Source organism: Panthera onca, chromosome B1 (assembly GCF_046562875.1).
Source record: "Panthera onca isolate mPanOnc1 chromosome B1, mPanOnc1 haplotype 2, whole genome shotgun sequence".
NCBI lineage: Eukaryota > Metazoa > Chordata > Mammalia > Carnivora > Felidae > Panthera > Panthera onca.
In genome coordinates this window covers 3667104-3682476 of record NC_138342.1, presented here as the reverse complement: position 1 = coordinate 3682476, position 15373 = coordinate 3667104, and the positions used below count along the sequence as shown (strand labels likewise).

At 52.2% G+C, this 15373-nt stretch overlaps 1 protein-coding gene across 9 annotated transcripts in view; it reads right to left on the bottom strand.

Moving 5' to 3' along the window:
- The window catches only part of AFAP1 (actin filament associated protein 1), a 146216-nt gene that overhangs the window by 22145 nt on the left and 108698 nt on the right, over positions 1 to 15373 (bottom strand). For all 9 annotated transcript variants that reach the window (XM_060655485.3, XM_060655490.3, XM_060655489.3 and 6 more), the window contains 2 exons: positions 10209 to 10420; positions 5204 to 5349 (listed from right to left, as the gene is read on the bottom strand). In XM_060655485.3, the coding sequence (XP_060511468.1) occupies positions 5204 to 5349; positions 10209 to 10420 (358 nt within the window). The remainder of the gene's footprint in view (positions 1 to 5203; positions 5350 to 10208; positions 10421 to 15373) is intronic.

Genomic DNA, 15373 nt, shown 5'->3' with positions numbered 1-15373 from the left:
CAGCGACAGGCAGAAAAATGAACCTGGACCACTTTCTTACACCAGACACAAAAATAAACTCAACATGGATGAAAGACCTCGATGTAAGACGGGAAACCATCAAAATCCTCGAGGAGAAAGGAGACAAAAACCTCTTTGATCTTGGCCGCAGCAACTTCTTACTCAACACGTCTCCAGAGGCAAGGGAAACAAAAGCAAAAATGAACTATTGGGACCTCATCCAAATAAAAAGCTTCTGCACCGCGAAGGAAACAATCAGCAAAACTAAAAGGCAACCGACAGAATGGGAGAAGATATCTGCAAATGACATATCAGATAAAGGGTTAGTATCCAAAATCTACAAAGAACTTATCAAACTCAACACCCAAAAAACAAATAATCCAGTCAAGAAATGGGCGAAAGACATGAATAGACACTTCTCCAAGGAAGACATCCAGATGGCCAACTGACACATGAACATCATCAGGGAAATACAAATCAAAACCACAATGAGATACCACCTGACACCTGTCAGAATGGCTAACATGAACAACTCAGGCAACAACAGATGTCGGCAAGGATGCGGAGAGAGAGGATCTCTTGCACTGCTGGTGGGAATGCAAGCTGGTGCAGCCACTCTGGAAAACAGTATGGAGGTTCCTCAAAAAAAACTAAAAATAGAACTACCCTACGACCCAGCAATTGCCCTACTAGGCATTTATCCACGGGATACAGGTGTGCTGTTTCAAAGGGACACATGCACCCCAATGTTTATAGCAACACTATCGACAGTAGCCTAACTACGGAAAGAGCCCAAATGTCCGTCAATGGATGAATGGATAAAGAAGATGTGGTATATGTATACAATGGAATATTACTTGGCAGTCAAAAAGAATGAAATCTTGCCATTTGCAACTACGTGGATGGAACGGGAGGGTATTATGCTAAGTAAAATTAGTCAGAGAAAAACAAAAATCATATGACTTCACTCACATGAGGACTTTAAGAGACAAAACAGATGAACATAAGGGAAGGGAAGCAAAAATAATATAAAAACAGGGGGGGGCAAAACAGAAGAGACTCATAAATATGGAGAACAAACTGAGGGTTACTGGAGGGGTTGGGGGAGGGAGGAGAGGCACTAAGGAATCTACTCCTGAAATCATTGTTGCACTATATGCTAACTAATTTGGATGAAAATTTAAAAAAATTAAATTAAATTAAATTAAAAATAAATAAAAGGGAGGAAATCCTACCATATGTGACAACATGGATTAATCTGGAAGACACCGCACCAAGTGAATTAAGCAAGTCACAGGACAAATACTATATGCTGTACCTTTATTATCATTGAGGTGAGAAAATAGTTTTTAGTCTCTATCATCTGCCCGGTTTTGTTTATATAATTGGCTTTCCAAATACAAAACTAATATGATATTACAAAAAGGAAAAGTTCTTAATGAAAACTAATAAAATGTGAAATAAATGTTATGAAAAGAGTTACGGAAAAAAATAGTCTGGAATAAAAATACATGTATTTTGAAAAAAATGTGTTTCTTCACGGGATCTTAGATTTCTATGGTAGCTAGGCGCATAAAAATGGGAGAAAATGAGACTGGTGAGGGCAGGCCTGGGAAAGAGGTCTTACAGCGAGGCCAGCCTGTGGTTCTGTGAGGAGAGGAGGAGCCCGTGGTCCGAGGGGGCCCCTTCCCATCTGTCTGTCCCATCCGTCTAAGCACAGGCACCACCTCTGCTTGGCCAAGGCCACGTGGTCCCGCCCCACACGTGCACTCTTCAACGTGAAGAGAACGGACACAAATGTGTAGGATGATTCTATGAAATTACATATAGGAACAGGAAATGTGTAGGAAAGAAAAAGACAAGAAGAGAAAAAAACTTAAACAAAAAATTTAAGAACTCTGCCATGACAGAAGGTTTTTTGTGCAAAGATATGTATTGAAGGTTTTCTAATTTAAATGTCCCATTTGAAGGCATCATGGGCTGAGTCACCGTGTGCACGTGTGGTCGGCGAGCACTGTGACACACAGGGTGGTCACGGACCGCGTGTCGGGAACACGCACGGCGGGGACCGTCGAGTGCTTGACGTGTGGCGGTGGGCACGCTGGGGCACAGTCGCCAGGAAGGAGTGGGCTCCAGCAGGGGCGGGACAGAAGCTGGGAACAGACCCCAGAGAGGTCGCGGACACGCGGGACGGCCCCGCTGGAAGAGGCCTGGGCCTTACGGCGGGGGACCCGCACCCCCCACAGGCCTCCGGGCCCTAAGCTGCAAGGCGAGCCCCGTCTGCGTGCTAGGCCCCCGTCTTCTGCCTGCTGCTCTTTCCACAATAGGGGTTTTAACCAAACATAAAAGTGGACATGAGACAACAGAGCACACGCTACCTGCTAAATCAAAACCGTAAGACGCTCACAGAAGTACACGTACCGTGGTAAGATACGGACTGCCAAGGGCACGGATCTGGGGCACTGAGTGCATTCACGCTGCTGGGCGGCCGGCACCGCCCTCCACCCCCAGACCTTCCTCCTCTGAACCTCCTTCCCCACGACACCCTCACTCCCTCCCCGCCCCCGGGGCCCTGGGCCCGGCGTCAGCTTCCGGCCTCTACGAATCCGCCAGCTTCAGGCCCCATGGGAGCGAGGCAGACAGACCGCGTCCTCTTGCATCTGGCTTATTTTACCGAGCACCGTCCCCGCAAGGTGCATCCCTGTTTTAAGGGGTTCACGGGAAGGCGACTCAAGACAACGGCTCCCTTCCGGCCTGTCCACTGCCCTCTCTCCGTCCACCCTGATCCACAGCCTTTTAGCGTGTCGCCACTACTTCCACAGCCTCCTCGTGGGTCTCCAAGGGAGTGTGACTTGAAGTCAGTTTCGGGAAGAACATTCAGAACATCTCTCTTGTACCATATAATCGATACATCTCACTTAAAGCTAGGCTAGGCCGTGGGAAAACAGGTTCCAACTGTTTACCATTATTAATATTCTGAAATATGCTACTTTTCCCGGGAGAATTTAAGTTACTATTTTTTTTTTACTGCCCTCTTCTCAAAACACATCACTGTCCTTTCCCCTCACACATACCCAATGCACAGACACACATCCCCCCACCACCAAGACCTTGGAAACATTCATTAACCAGCTGCCATTTGCGTCAAAGCAAAAATTAATTTACTCCCAGGACATTTATTGTACTGGCGAGCTGCCATAATTTATATTCTGAACATTATTTACTTGTTAAACGTCTTCTCTCAAGTTTTGTAAGAATTTTTAGCTTGCAAACTGACAAACGAAAATACACTGTATCGCTAACATCTATAAAGATTTTAACGAGGTACCAAAGAGTCTTGCAGCCATAAACTCCTGGCACGCATCTTTTTAATAAATGATTTCTCACTATTGCAATCTACGTTCCTTTCTCAAAAATGTGGCCTTCCCACATTTGGTTTAGATTAATATTCCACTCATTTGGAAAGCCAAGTTTTGTTCTGGGGGAAACGCGGCCACTCGGGGCCTGTCAGACACGCGATGAGTACTTTGGTGATTACAGCTGAGGTCACGGGTGCACTCGGAGAGGCTCCAGAATCTAGTAAATCTCGAAGAAGCAGCTAAAAACCATAACCTCCTTTCTTTCATGTCACTCTAGACACGGAGATTTTGCAAAACCCAGTGTGATAGTACATTTCTTAAAAAGCCGCTTGATTAAACGTTCTTCGATCACTGCATGTGTCGAATGACGGGGGGGGGGGGTTCACTGCGATTCACCTGCATTTTGTTGCCTAGACAGGGTGTTATCACAGAGAAACGACGAATATGAACAGAAGAGTCAGTTGACTCAGTGACTTGACTGAGTCACTCTGATTCTGACACTAAGAACAGGAAGTCCGCCCTTGAGAAAAACCGCTAAGCGTTACTGGAGATCTGCTGGAAAAGCTGTACCCAAACTAACTCATGTTGTCAAGGCTATTGATTCACCTCAGTTGGGGGTAACACGTGGCTCGATCCCTAACATGAGCCCACGTTCCTCTATTCGCCCCAGAACATCTCAGCCAAGCAAGAAATGTTCAGTCCCCAGTGCCGCTCGAGGGACACAGGAACACGGCTCAAATTCGCCGTGGACACCACGTGTGTGGCAAAACGGATGGCGGGACCTGGGGGGAGCAGGTGAGTGCCAGTGTGGACACGGGGGCTCATCTTCTCCGCACTCAAAGGGACTCACCGTCTGAGTGAGGGTCTGCCCACGGCTGCCGGCACGCTTAGCACCACGTGTGGATGGTAAACCCCATCACCCGCTTTGTTTCTACCCACCTCGCCTCGGCCCCAAACGCAGACCCTCGGTCCCTACAGACTGTCTGTGAGGGAAGCAGAAGCAGGCGCCTGGGGATCGGAGACGCGAGACCGGGAAAAGCCTGGCCTCTCCAGAGGGAGCCGAGGCACCGAGAGCCTACAGACCACTTGTCCGGAATCTCCACATAGTAAATGCTGCGCGGGACCCGCCTGGGTTCCTTCCTCCTCACCCAGCACCTCCCCAGCACAACCCCAGGGCACCCCAGGCTTTCAGACCAGTGTTATTATGAAACTGGTTTTGGCCCCTGGAACTGCCCGCAAGAGTCTCGAATGCCCTCAGGGGTCTGGGGCCCTCACCTTGAGAGGTGCTGCTTTGTCATCATTGTGTTACAGAAATAGGAATCAAAGGGATGTTTTCAGACATACAAGCCTTTTTTAAAAAATGAAATCGCAATTTAAGTTTTAGAAGTACATGACTGATGACTCTGAAAATTCCGCCCCGGTGAAAGCAATATGGAAGTCACGTGTCGCATCAAAGCGTTCCCTGAGCGCAGGGGCCAGAGACCTATGGCCCACAGGCCACGGCCAGCCCACTGCCTGTTTCCGCAAATAAAGTTTTATCGGGGCGCAGCACGGCCATTCGCTGATGCGGGGTCTGTGGCTGTGGTGGCAGAGCCAGGCAGTTTTAACAGGGAACGTGGCCCACAAAGCCGAAAACACTTCTGGCACCTGATGGAAAAAGCCTGCCAACCTCTGCTCCGATAGAAAGCGCTCCAACAGAAAGTGGGAATGACAAACATTTCAGCAAAGTTCAGGGAGAGTCGTTAGTAGTCTTCCTTCCCCCTGAGGCTACGCACACAGGGAGTGAAAAAATCCGTGAAAAGGGAGCACTGTTTAGCTTTGGTGCCACTTCCCAGGGGTCTTACCAGAAGGTTTGTTTGGCTGTCTGGATGACGTTCGCGGACGTCTCCACGTCGATGTAGTCGTAGTGCAGGGCCCCGGGGTCTGTGGAGGACCCCGTCTCAGCCAGCAAAATTCCGATCCATCTGCCCATGTCCTCTGAGGAGGACGCCTAGCGGGGGAAGGGAGAAGCGTGCATTTACGTAAGTGATGGTAACGAGCCCCACACTTCCCAACCTCAGCAGAGACGGAGCGGCAGAAAAGGGAAGGGAACAGGAAGCACGGAGCGGGCACAGAGGACGGAGCCGCGGTCCCGGCCTGAGTGACAGGCCCACGCTGCGTGCACACCAAGCCTGGACACCGGAAGTCACGCATGGACTTACGCCCAAGGAACAAGATTGAGCCCCGCGATGCCGTCCGGTCTGGGGGACGGCAGCAGGTGCAAGGTGTGGAAATTGCTATGGGAGTGAAATCGCAGCTGAAGGAAGCAGCCTAGAAAGTGTCTGGCCAGAAAAAAGGAGCCCCCCAGCCCCGGCCAGCCTCACCTGGCATCTTGATGGGGCCCGCGCCTCTGGGGGGGCCAAACCCTGTCCCACTGCGGCCCTTGGGGGGGGTCTCCTAGATGGGCCTGAAATGGCAATCTTAATTCTCTTAAGATAGCACAAAAAATCAGCGAAGTTTTCTACCAGTTTATATAAGTGTAGACGAGTTTATATAACTTCATATAAGCGTAATCACGTTTCACAGTCATTGCCCCGCTTGGTGCATGGTATAGCTTTAAGATGTTCGAAATGGTCCCCATCCCAAATTTGATCCGTTGAATTTGCAAGTCGGAAATATATCTTTAAGATCCTGTTCATTAAATTTTTAAATCATCCTTATCGTGTGATTTAGAAAATCGGATACTTTATAACGGTATTTGAAGCATTTGATTAATCAAAATACAATGTTTAAAAAGGTAGGGGATGCTGAGTTATTAAGCACGTAAGTTAACAGAATGAGAAAGAAATATTTTTACTCAAATGACTAAATTTTAATATAAAGACAGATCTGCTAAGTTAAGCTTAAAGACTCCAAGAAAATGAAGTTTTGTATTCGTAGCCTTGGCAAGTTGAACGCTGATCAGAATACACATAGTTGTAAATATTCCCAGAGCCGTTAACACGAGAGGAGCTATTTTTCTTGTGATCGTAAAATTGGCTGGCGGTAACAGCTCCCTCCTGGCCGGTAGGGCGTGAGGCCCCAGGACAAAGCAAATGGACTCGAGCTACGCGCCTCCCCGGGGAGAATGTAACCAAAGTTTGGGGAGTAAAAGTGAATTCATTTAAATACTTGGGTAGGGGCGCCTGGGTGGCTCAGTTGGTTAAGCGTCCGACTTCAGCTCAGGTCATGATCTGGCGGTCCGTGAGTTCGAGCCCCGCGTCGGGCTCTGGGCTGATGGCTCAGAGCCTGGAGCCTGTTTCCGATTCTGTGTCTCCCTCTCTCTCTGCCCCTCCCCCGTTCATGCTCTGTCTCTCTCTGTCTCAAAAACAAATGAACGTTAAAAAAAAAAATTAAAAAAAAATAAAAATAAAAATAAAATAAATACTTGGGTAAATAAAAATCCCAAATGTGTTGTTCTCTTTCATCTTTCTGTCCTTCCCCAAACAAAATCTGGATCAAGAAAGTATCTATGACTCAATCAACACTGATTCATCTGTAACTATTTTATCTAAGCATTTTTAAAAGCGTTTTAACACGCCATGTAATGTGTGATTGATATAGTGACACTAGAGTTTATTCGTTGTTTTCCTCATACTTTACTCTATAGAATTTTCTAATAGGCTTTTTAAAAAATAACCCTCTGATGCTGGACTGAAATTAGAGGTCTTGGTTATGATCATAACTTTTAACACAGATGTGGGTGTGTGAATGCACATATGCATATACATGCACACTTAGAAATATGTACCACACATGTAACACATACACATGCACGCACACACACACACACACACACACACACACCCCTATTTCCTACTCCCACTGGGGGGATTCCACTAGGAGCTGTCCGGAGACATGGCTGGTTCCAGGCCTGGGCCAAGGGAAGGTACGAGATAAGTCTGGAGCATCTTACTGTATCACAACGTAAGGAAAGTGCTCAAAGAATGAAGGGGACCGTGGCATCTTATTACAGGGACACAGCAAGGACCACAGGGGCAAAGTTCAGAGGGACTTCTGCTGGCCAAATCTGGGAGTTTTCCACCAAAGTAAATCATGACAATAAGGCATTATAATCACTGAGAAAAACAATATGCTGTGAATCCCCGCAGATACACGTACATAAGGGATTAATAATTAACGGGAGGAAGGGAGACCCTTCCTTACAGTAGAGGCAAACTAAGGAGCACAGAAGGAATAATGGGAATCCAAAGTGTGATTTAGTTGCCACTACGATGGTCGCCTCATCAATGGATGCCAAACTTAGCAGGTGAAATTCTGAGTGATAACAGGGTATCTACATAGACGGCCTCAAAGTAACTTCCCCATGATGCTTTTAAAAACAAAGGGGGGCGCCTGGGTGGCTCGGTCGGTTGGGTGTCTGACTTCAACTCAAGTCACGATCTCGCGGTCCGTGAGTTCGAGCCCCGCGTCGGGCTCTGGGCTGACGGCTTGGAGCCTGGAACCTGCTTCCGATTCTGTGTCTCCCTCTCTCTCAGCCCCTCCCCCGTTCATGCTCTGCCTCTCTCTGTCTCAAAAATAAATAAACGTTAAAAAAAAAAAAATTAAAAAAAAAAAACCAAAAACAAAGGGAGGGGCGCCTGGGTGGTTCAGTCCGTTAAGCGTCCGGTTTCGGCTCAGGTCACGATCTCTCAGTTTGTGAGTTTGAGCCCCGTGTCGGGCTCTGTGCTGACAGCTCAGAGCCTGGAACCTGCTTCGGATTCTGTGTCTCCCTCTCTCTCTGCCCCTCCCCTGCTCATGCTCTCTCTCTTCCTAATATAAACACTGAAAAAAATTAAAAAAAAAAAAAAAAAAAAAAAAAAAAGACAAAAGGAAGACAGTGACTGTGCAGGGGGAAGCCTTGCGGACGCCCTGCCCAAGGGATCAGTTACCACCACCAGCCGAGGGGCCAAGTGACGGATGCGCCTGCCCATGCGGCCTGCAGCACACAGCCCCGCTTCCACGGCTCCCGCCAGGGAGGCCTGCCCGCAGTCTAACAGCGAGGAGGCAGAGATGCGCCCAGACGGAGGGCCTCCATGCAGTAACTGGTCTGTAACCTCTGCACGTCTCTGTGCCAGGAAAAGAGCCAGCTGGACAAAGAGGCGTTGGCTGGGGTTTCCTCGTGCCTTCGAGGAACACTGTGGAGATCAGAGACGCCGACTAAGGTCGAACAATCAGGTAACAGGAGGGTGCGAATGACCATTTCCTGATTTTGATAATTATACTGTGGTTTCGGTAAGGGAATACCTCTGTTTTTAGCACATGTGCAAGGAAGTATTGAAGGAATAAAGGGGCAACGTGGCCGTAAAAGTCTGAGAAACGTTACACAGAAGGAGAGGAAGGGGGGTGCGGGGGGAGCGCCCGAGATCCCGCACAAGGCAAGATGCTTCTATTGCGGGATACGGTGGAGGGTGCTTGGAGATTTTCCCACTGCTAGCACAACTTTCCCGTAATTCTGAAATCGCCTCCAAATAAAAGTTAAAGTGACCTTAGAAGACATACAGATTACAGTTACTGGCTGGCGTGCCGCATCTCATGACTGACCGAGGTGGGGCTGCCTGCGTGGGGCCGTGTGCGTGCGCGTGACTAATGACGGGGACAGGGAGGAAACACGGGGAAGGGGCCGCCCCGCCTGCGGGCCGCAGATGCACAAGGGCGCCTTCCCTCCCTGGCTCCCCGCCCCAGGTCTGCTGCCCAGGCTCAGCTCGCACAGGAGACCCGACCCGCCTTGCTTTACATCGAGGACGTTGTCTCCTTTGGGTTTTCAGTTCTCTCCCCTGCGCCCACTCTACGGTTTTCGGCCCACGTTTGCAAAAGTGCAGATTCCGGCCTGACACTCCTGTTTTACAGGCAAATCAAAAAGCCACGAGGGAAAAAAGACGCGGTGTGATCCCGCTGTTCCACGGCACGGGGCCCGGGGCCCGGAGCACATAGTGGGTCCTGGCCAGCTTCGCAGGCCCGCGGCCCCGTGGGAGGGAGCACTCCAGTGCTAGTCTGGTCCTGCCCCTGTCGGAGACAGTTTCTGTGAAAAGAGCCTCTGGAACAAACACCTGTCTCCCATCAAGACCTCCCAGACCATCAACTGCACAGCCCATGTCCACGTGCTCTGAAGCTCACACGCCTGGTGTTTGTGGACACGTGTGTGTGCGTGTGCGTGTCTTTGTGTCTAAGTCATGGTAATGTGAATGAACAAAGGGACAGAAAAAAGAAGGTCTGAATTACTAGGGGGTAGAAATAAATTAATAGTATAATAGATGGAAAATAAAATTGGAAGTTGTCAGCAGATAGTGAAGAAACCAGTGTCGACTGCTTTTCCGCGTCAGCGAATAAGAAGTTCCCCAAAAGCAGGCAAGCACGTAACGCATGCACACCAAGCAGGGGGCTCCTGAAAGCGAAAGGTGTTCTTCTGGGATTTCCGTGTGACTGGCCCGTGAGCCGCCGTCTGTAAGGTTGTCTAAAAACACCTGTTCCGTCTGTGAAGAACATTCCGAAGGGCAAGTGAAAGCAATACCATTGTTTCAAAGGTAGACCATCGTTAGGGGAGAAAGGGGTGACCTTACTCTGAAAAAGCAGTGCGCTGTGTGGAACCGTGTATTTAACCGCGCCAATGCGCGCGGACGACAGGAAGCGAGGCGGCGTCTGGAGACAGGGGGCCTGCACCGTGCAGTGAGAGGGGGTGCTGGCTACTCGCACCATCGCAGAGAGGGGGTCCCCACGGCACGCGCGAGGGACACGACCGGAAGCACGGTGCCCCGGGGCCGGCAGCGGGGACCGGGCAGGAAGGAAAAGCGCCCGGCGGGTCTCCGAGGGTGGCCTCGGGCAGCAGCTCACCTCCAGCACCGCCACCTCCTGTCCATTGCGAAGCAGCCGGAAGGTCAGGGGGTGTTTGGAGTCCAACCCAGGGATCACGTCACAGCCGCGCAGAGGGATGGAAACGATGTGGGTCTTGAGGTCGGTCCTGTCCTTGTGGAAAATGAGCTTGTTGTCCTTGACCCGACACCAGCGCTCCCGCCAGCGGCTGTTGGAGAGCACGTTGAGATAGCCTGCAAGGGGACCACGGAGACCGTCAGCGCAGAACCGCCCCCCGCACACGTGCAAGTGCAAGTTTACGCCCACGGGAAGGGCCGCCCCCACCCAGCGGCTCACTTCACGCAGAGTCGGGGACTCCTGGGAAGGCAGGCGCCCCCTCCCCCCAGACGCCCCTGAGGGCCCGCAGTGGGGGGGGGGGGGGGTGCATGCCAGGGAGTGGTTCTGGGAAGGTTAAGGGTTTCGTCGCGATCTGGGGTCGGGCTGGCCGAGCTGAACCCTCGGTGTTTGCAGGGTGGGAGGGAAAGGACGCAGTGGTCGTCTTACATGACCAAAGGGACACCATATGGAAAAGGACGAGATTCACTCCGGGTAGCTGCAAAATGACACAGCCGGGGCAGAAGTTACGGGAGGCAGATTCTGGCATCACGCGAGAAAAACACTACCCGAAAAGGAAACTCGATTCTCCTACTCTGCAAGGAATAGGAGGCCTTGGGGGGCGCTGAGTCCCCCGCCGCTGGACGCATTCCAGCAAATGATGGAAGGTCCTGGGCACGAGAGTCCTACAGAAAGAAGGCAAAGACGTCCTCCTGGCCTTTCCCGCAGCCCTCGCGCTTGACGATTTTGTCCGACTGGTGGAGCGCGCCCAGACGGGACGGGAACGCCGGAGTCTGAAGGCGTAGGTCTCTGACACTAAAGACACCATCAGTATGTGAACTAACAGGGCAGGAAACCAGATTTCACAGGGTGGCTGCTGCTTCCTCCCGCTCCGTGATGCTAGGAGATGGCTGCCCCCCGCCCTTGAGACGCAGGAAGGGAGTATGTGGGGCTTAGGACCCTGGCCAGAAAGGAAGAAACGATACAAGGATTTCACAAGTCATTGCACTACTCCTTCCACTCACGCATGCGTGTGCACACACCCACACCCACACCCTGCTCAAAAACAAGACAAAATAAACTCTCTCCAATTCGGGTTTTGTATCGCCTTTTCCAAAGGGTTTAGGAGTACGCATTTTGCTTCTCTCCACGTCTAACACACACAGTCCTGTGTCTTACACACTCCATTAGCAAAGGATAAATGCTATACACAAATCACAATCACAAAACAAAACCCCCAACACACAGCTAAGTTACAGGGCCCATAGCGATGCTTTCTACATCACGTATGATCATCTGCTCAATGAATTCACACATAAAATGCACATGTAAAATGTTAAGTCTTCATTTGGCTCAGAGTGACATGAGTTCTACCGCAAGGTGCACTGCTTCTCCTGGAACTAGAATTTTCATTTGGGGCCTGAGTTGCTGTACTTGTGAAACTGGGGAACAAGGGGAGAAGCCAGCCCATCGGCTCAAGTGCCTGGGACCCAGGCTCCTCGTGTCTTACACATCTAGGAGAGGCTGCAGGGACAGGAAGAGAGGCTGGAGTCCAACCGGAGTCTGAAAGGGCTCCTTTGTGAAGGAGGGGGGTCTCTCTGGACCTGTGACTTGTTCAGGCCAGCGACTGCTCCCAGGAACTTAGGGGACACACAGGTGACCAAGTTTCACAAGGAGGCGGTGGGCTCCAGGGCACTGACAGACATTGTGACTGGGGCTGGCAGGAGCAGTTCAGGGACAGGGTGGCCTTGGGGGGACAGGAGGTGCCTGGATTGTTAGAACCTCGGAAACCATCACAGGAACCCGGCCTTGGTGCGCAGGGTGATGGGGGAGTGAGACGCTAGGATATTTATTGAGGAATGTGAGCGACAAGACCTAGGAACTAAATGACTTCTCAGGAACAGTGACGACACTGCCTTCACACTTGCACATGGCTTTCGATTGCAGAACTCGGCACGTGGGGGCACTCTCGCGCGGGCACACGGCCCTGCAGCATGGCAGGGGCCGTTACGGAGCCCGGCTCCACTAGCCAGGGCGATGGTAATCTCTGGAACAGGTCCGGGCACTCTCGTGATATTTTCTTCCCTGGCTGAATCTGGCCCCGAGTCACCAAAACTATCAATTTCTTGACATCGGAGCCCCAAACGGAATGGTTACACTGGACAAATTCTCATTTTATTTGAGCATGACACCATATGAAATTACCGTATTTGACGGCTTCCTCAGATTTGTTTTCAGTTCCCAAACGGGAAAGGCACAAGGGAAAATCACAGTGCACGAGAGGCCGGTCTCTACACACAGTGAACACCACAGTGATGCGTCCACATCGGGCAGCAGGCCTCCACCACCAGGCTCGCTGCCCTTTGCTCTTCCAGAAAGGGGTGGCCTAAAGATCCCATCTTCCGGGGAGGGAGCACAGGGAAATGACACACAGCCATCTAGGGCATCTGGAGTCACAGGGTCGGGGGACACGGATCCCGATGGGCCCCATGCACACTTCAGCTGTAGCACACCCCCACCACCAGATGGTGCCAAAGCGCAGCCAGGCCCGCTAAAGACAGGGAGGGACGTGTCCTGCTGCGAGAACCGTACCCCCCAGGCTCAACAGCCACCCGGGTCCGGGTCAGTTCCAGGAACCGCACGAGGCAATTCGGAGGCAATTTTATTTTTATAAGATCCCACCCATCGTGTCAGGTGAGACGTCAGTGTCTCTTAACAGTTTGGGAATTTCAGTTTGATGTTTTGAGATTAGTCTTGCTCTGAACGTACGTTTCTCGCGAAACCGTGGCAAGAGGCTCAAGGTTCCCTGAGAGCTCGATGGGCCGGAGACTGGACACACGCTCTCGCGTGCGGCCGTTTGGATCGCTGGCGTCTCAGGCCTCAGCGCCAGGTGCTCTCAAGCACAAGCCGCTGGGGAGAGCAGGCGGGAGCGGGGCCGAGCGTCCCGCGTTCTCCGCAGGGCGAGAAACGTGGCGTCTGCCTGCCAGGCTCTGGTCCCCTCTCGGGAGGGCTCGGGTCCCAGTGCGATGGTGGTTTCACTTGCGGCGAGCCTTGGCTTACAATCAGCCGGGAGGAGACGCCCAGGGGAAGGAGGGGAGACCACACGTCCTGACGCTGCCACTGGCTGGTCCCGGTCCCGCCCACGGCAGAACTCCCCTGCCCACCTTAGACGCCTGCCCCCCAAAGGCTCACGTGTCCAAGAACGAGGATGCCAACACCCCAGGGCAGCGACTTATGTCACGCACTCTTTCCTCCCCCTTGATTAAAGGTCACCTGATTGATGTCCTGCGGAGCAGGTTGTGACAGAAGGGGAGAGGTATAGAGTTTCCCCGCGTGCCAAAAAACCCTACTGTTGAAAACTCCACAAAGTCACAGAATGCTTGATGTAGAAGGGACCCTGGGAATATCCAGCAAGGCCTCTCACTAGCTCAGGTCATGCTGCCTCCACAGAGACCTCCACCTTGACCCGGGGCCTCTCCTTCCACCCGCTTCTGTATTTCTCAGTACCCAGGCTGCTTCCCCCGGTACTGCCCTCACGCTGCTTTGGTCTGTCTGTCTGTCTGCTTGGGTTTTTTAAAATAAGCTCATCAGGTGAGCAAATAACAACAACATTACTTATTAAGCATGGACCTTAGTGTTTCATGATTTCATCTTTAACTTTCTTAAGAAGACAAAGTAAGCATGGGCCCATTTCCCAGAGGAGCAACCTGAGGCCTAGACAGATTCCACAATTTGCTGAAGGTAATTCAGCCAGTCGGGCGTGGGCTGCACTGCCCCTGTCTGCCAGGCTCTGCGCCGGGCACTGGGGCGTGACTAGGGAGCCAGGCAGTGTGAATGTGACCCAGGAGGATGGGAGGGACAGCTGTGGAATCAGGCTGGGACATGACCATCAGAGGCTCTGAACCGGGAGGCAGAAGCAGCTCTCGTTTCAGCACAGGACTCTGAGTTGTCACAGCTCGCGCCTGGTGGCCTGGAGGGCACAGAGACGGCGGCCAGGTGGGGCTTGCACGCTGGTCCGGCAATGGACAGACGGGGCGGAGAGGATGAGGACACGTGTCTCCCGACCCCTGCCGAATGTAGACAGGGACAGGCAAGCACCAGAAGGGGGCCAACAGAAGATCCCTCTTTGCCGGGGGGGGGGTCTGGTGCACGTCTCAGGCCGCAGCCTGCGCGTGGCGGTATGTGAGCGCACCGGGCTGACGCTCACCATCACTTCAGGGCCTCGGGGCGGTAATGGGCAGCGGTACAGGGCTGGCTGGGCTGACCCGGTCAGCGGCCGCGGGACCCACTGCCCCAGCCCACTCCCCGTGGAGCGCCTGCAGAAACCATCTCCTACCCCCACTGCATCGTTATCACGCACCCGGAGGCCCACCTGCTGGGCCGCATTTCACGGAAGGGCTGGATTTGAACCCAGGTCTCAATCGCTCCCGGGAGCTCGCGTCTGCCCGCCCAGCGGCACGGTCCTTCCGGCCCGTCCAGCTCAGCTCCCCTCTGCTTGCCGCACGGGGGCAGCGGCCGCACGGCCACCACTCAGCAGGATTGGCGTCTCCGGCCTTTATCCAGCTGACATTTTCCGCGTAAAACTTTACAGAGGTACCAGAATAATTGAGAATAGTCATTTTCCTCCTGCCTCTCTCTACAGACCCCTTCTGTGGCCCCTGGACCCAGCGAAGATCTAAATGACAATTTTAAAATCTTGTGGACAGAGAAGGTTCTCTTAACAGAGACGAAAGATATCCACTGAGCAGCTTGATAGAAATCCACACCTGCATATCACAGGTTTCAGATTCACCCTTTCTGCCCTCTGAGTGACCAAGCGTTTCCAAGAAAGTGCCAGCAAAGGATTTCTGGCAGTGCCGAATGGCCAATACAATGAGGCCGTGTGCGAGGGGTTATGAGCGGGGAGTCTCCCGGGGAGCGAAGGGCTATGCAGAAGGGAGCTCCAGGGAAGGAGCAGCGTCGGGCCCGTGGGCCAGCTGCGCCTCCACGGGCTGTGAGGCTCCCGCAGGCCAAGGCCTTCCAGAGCTCAGCGTCTGGACCCTGCGGTCTAGCTCGCCTCCCACGTCAATGTTTGCTTTTCGTGACAGAATTTC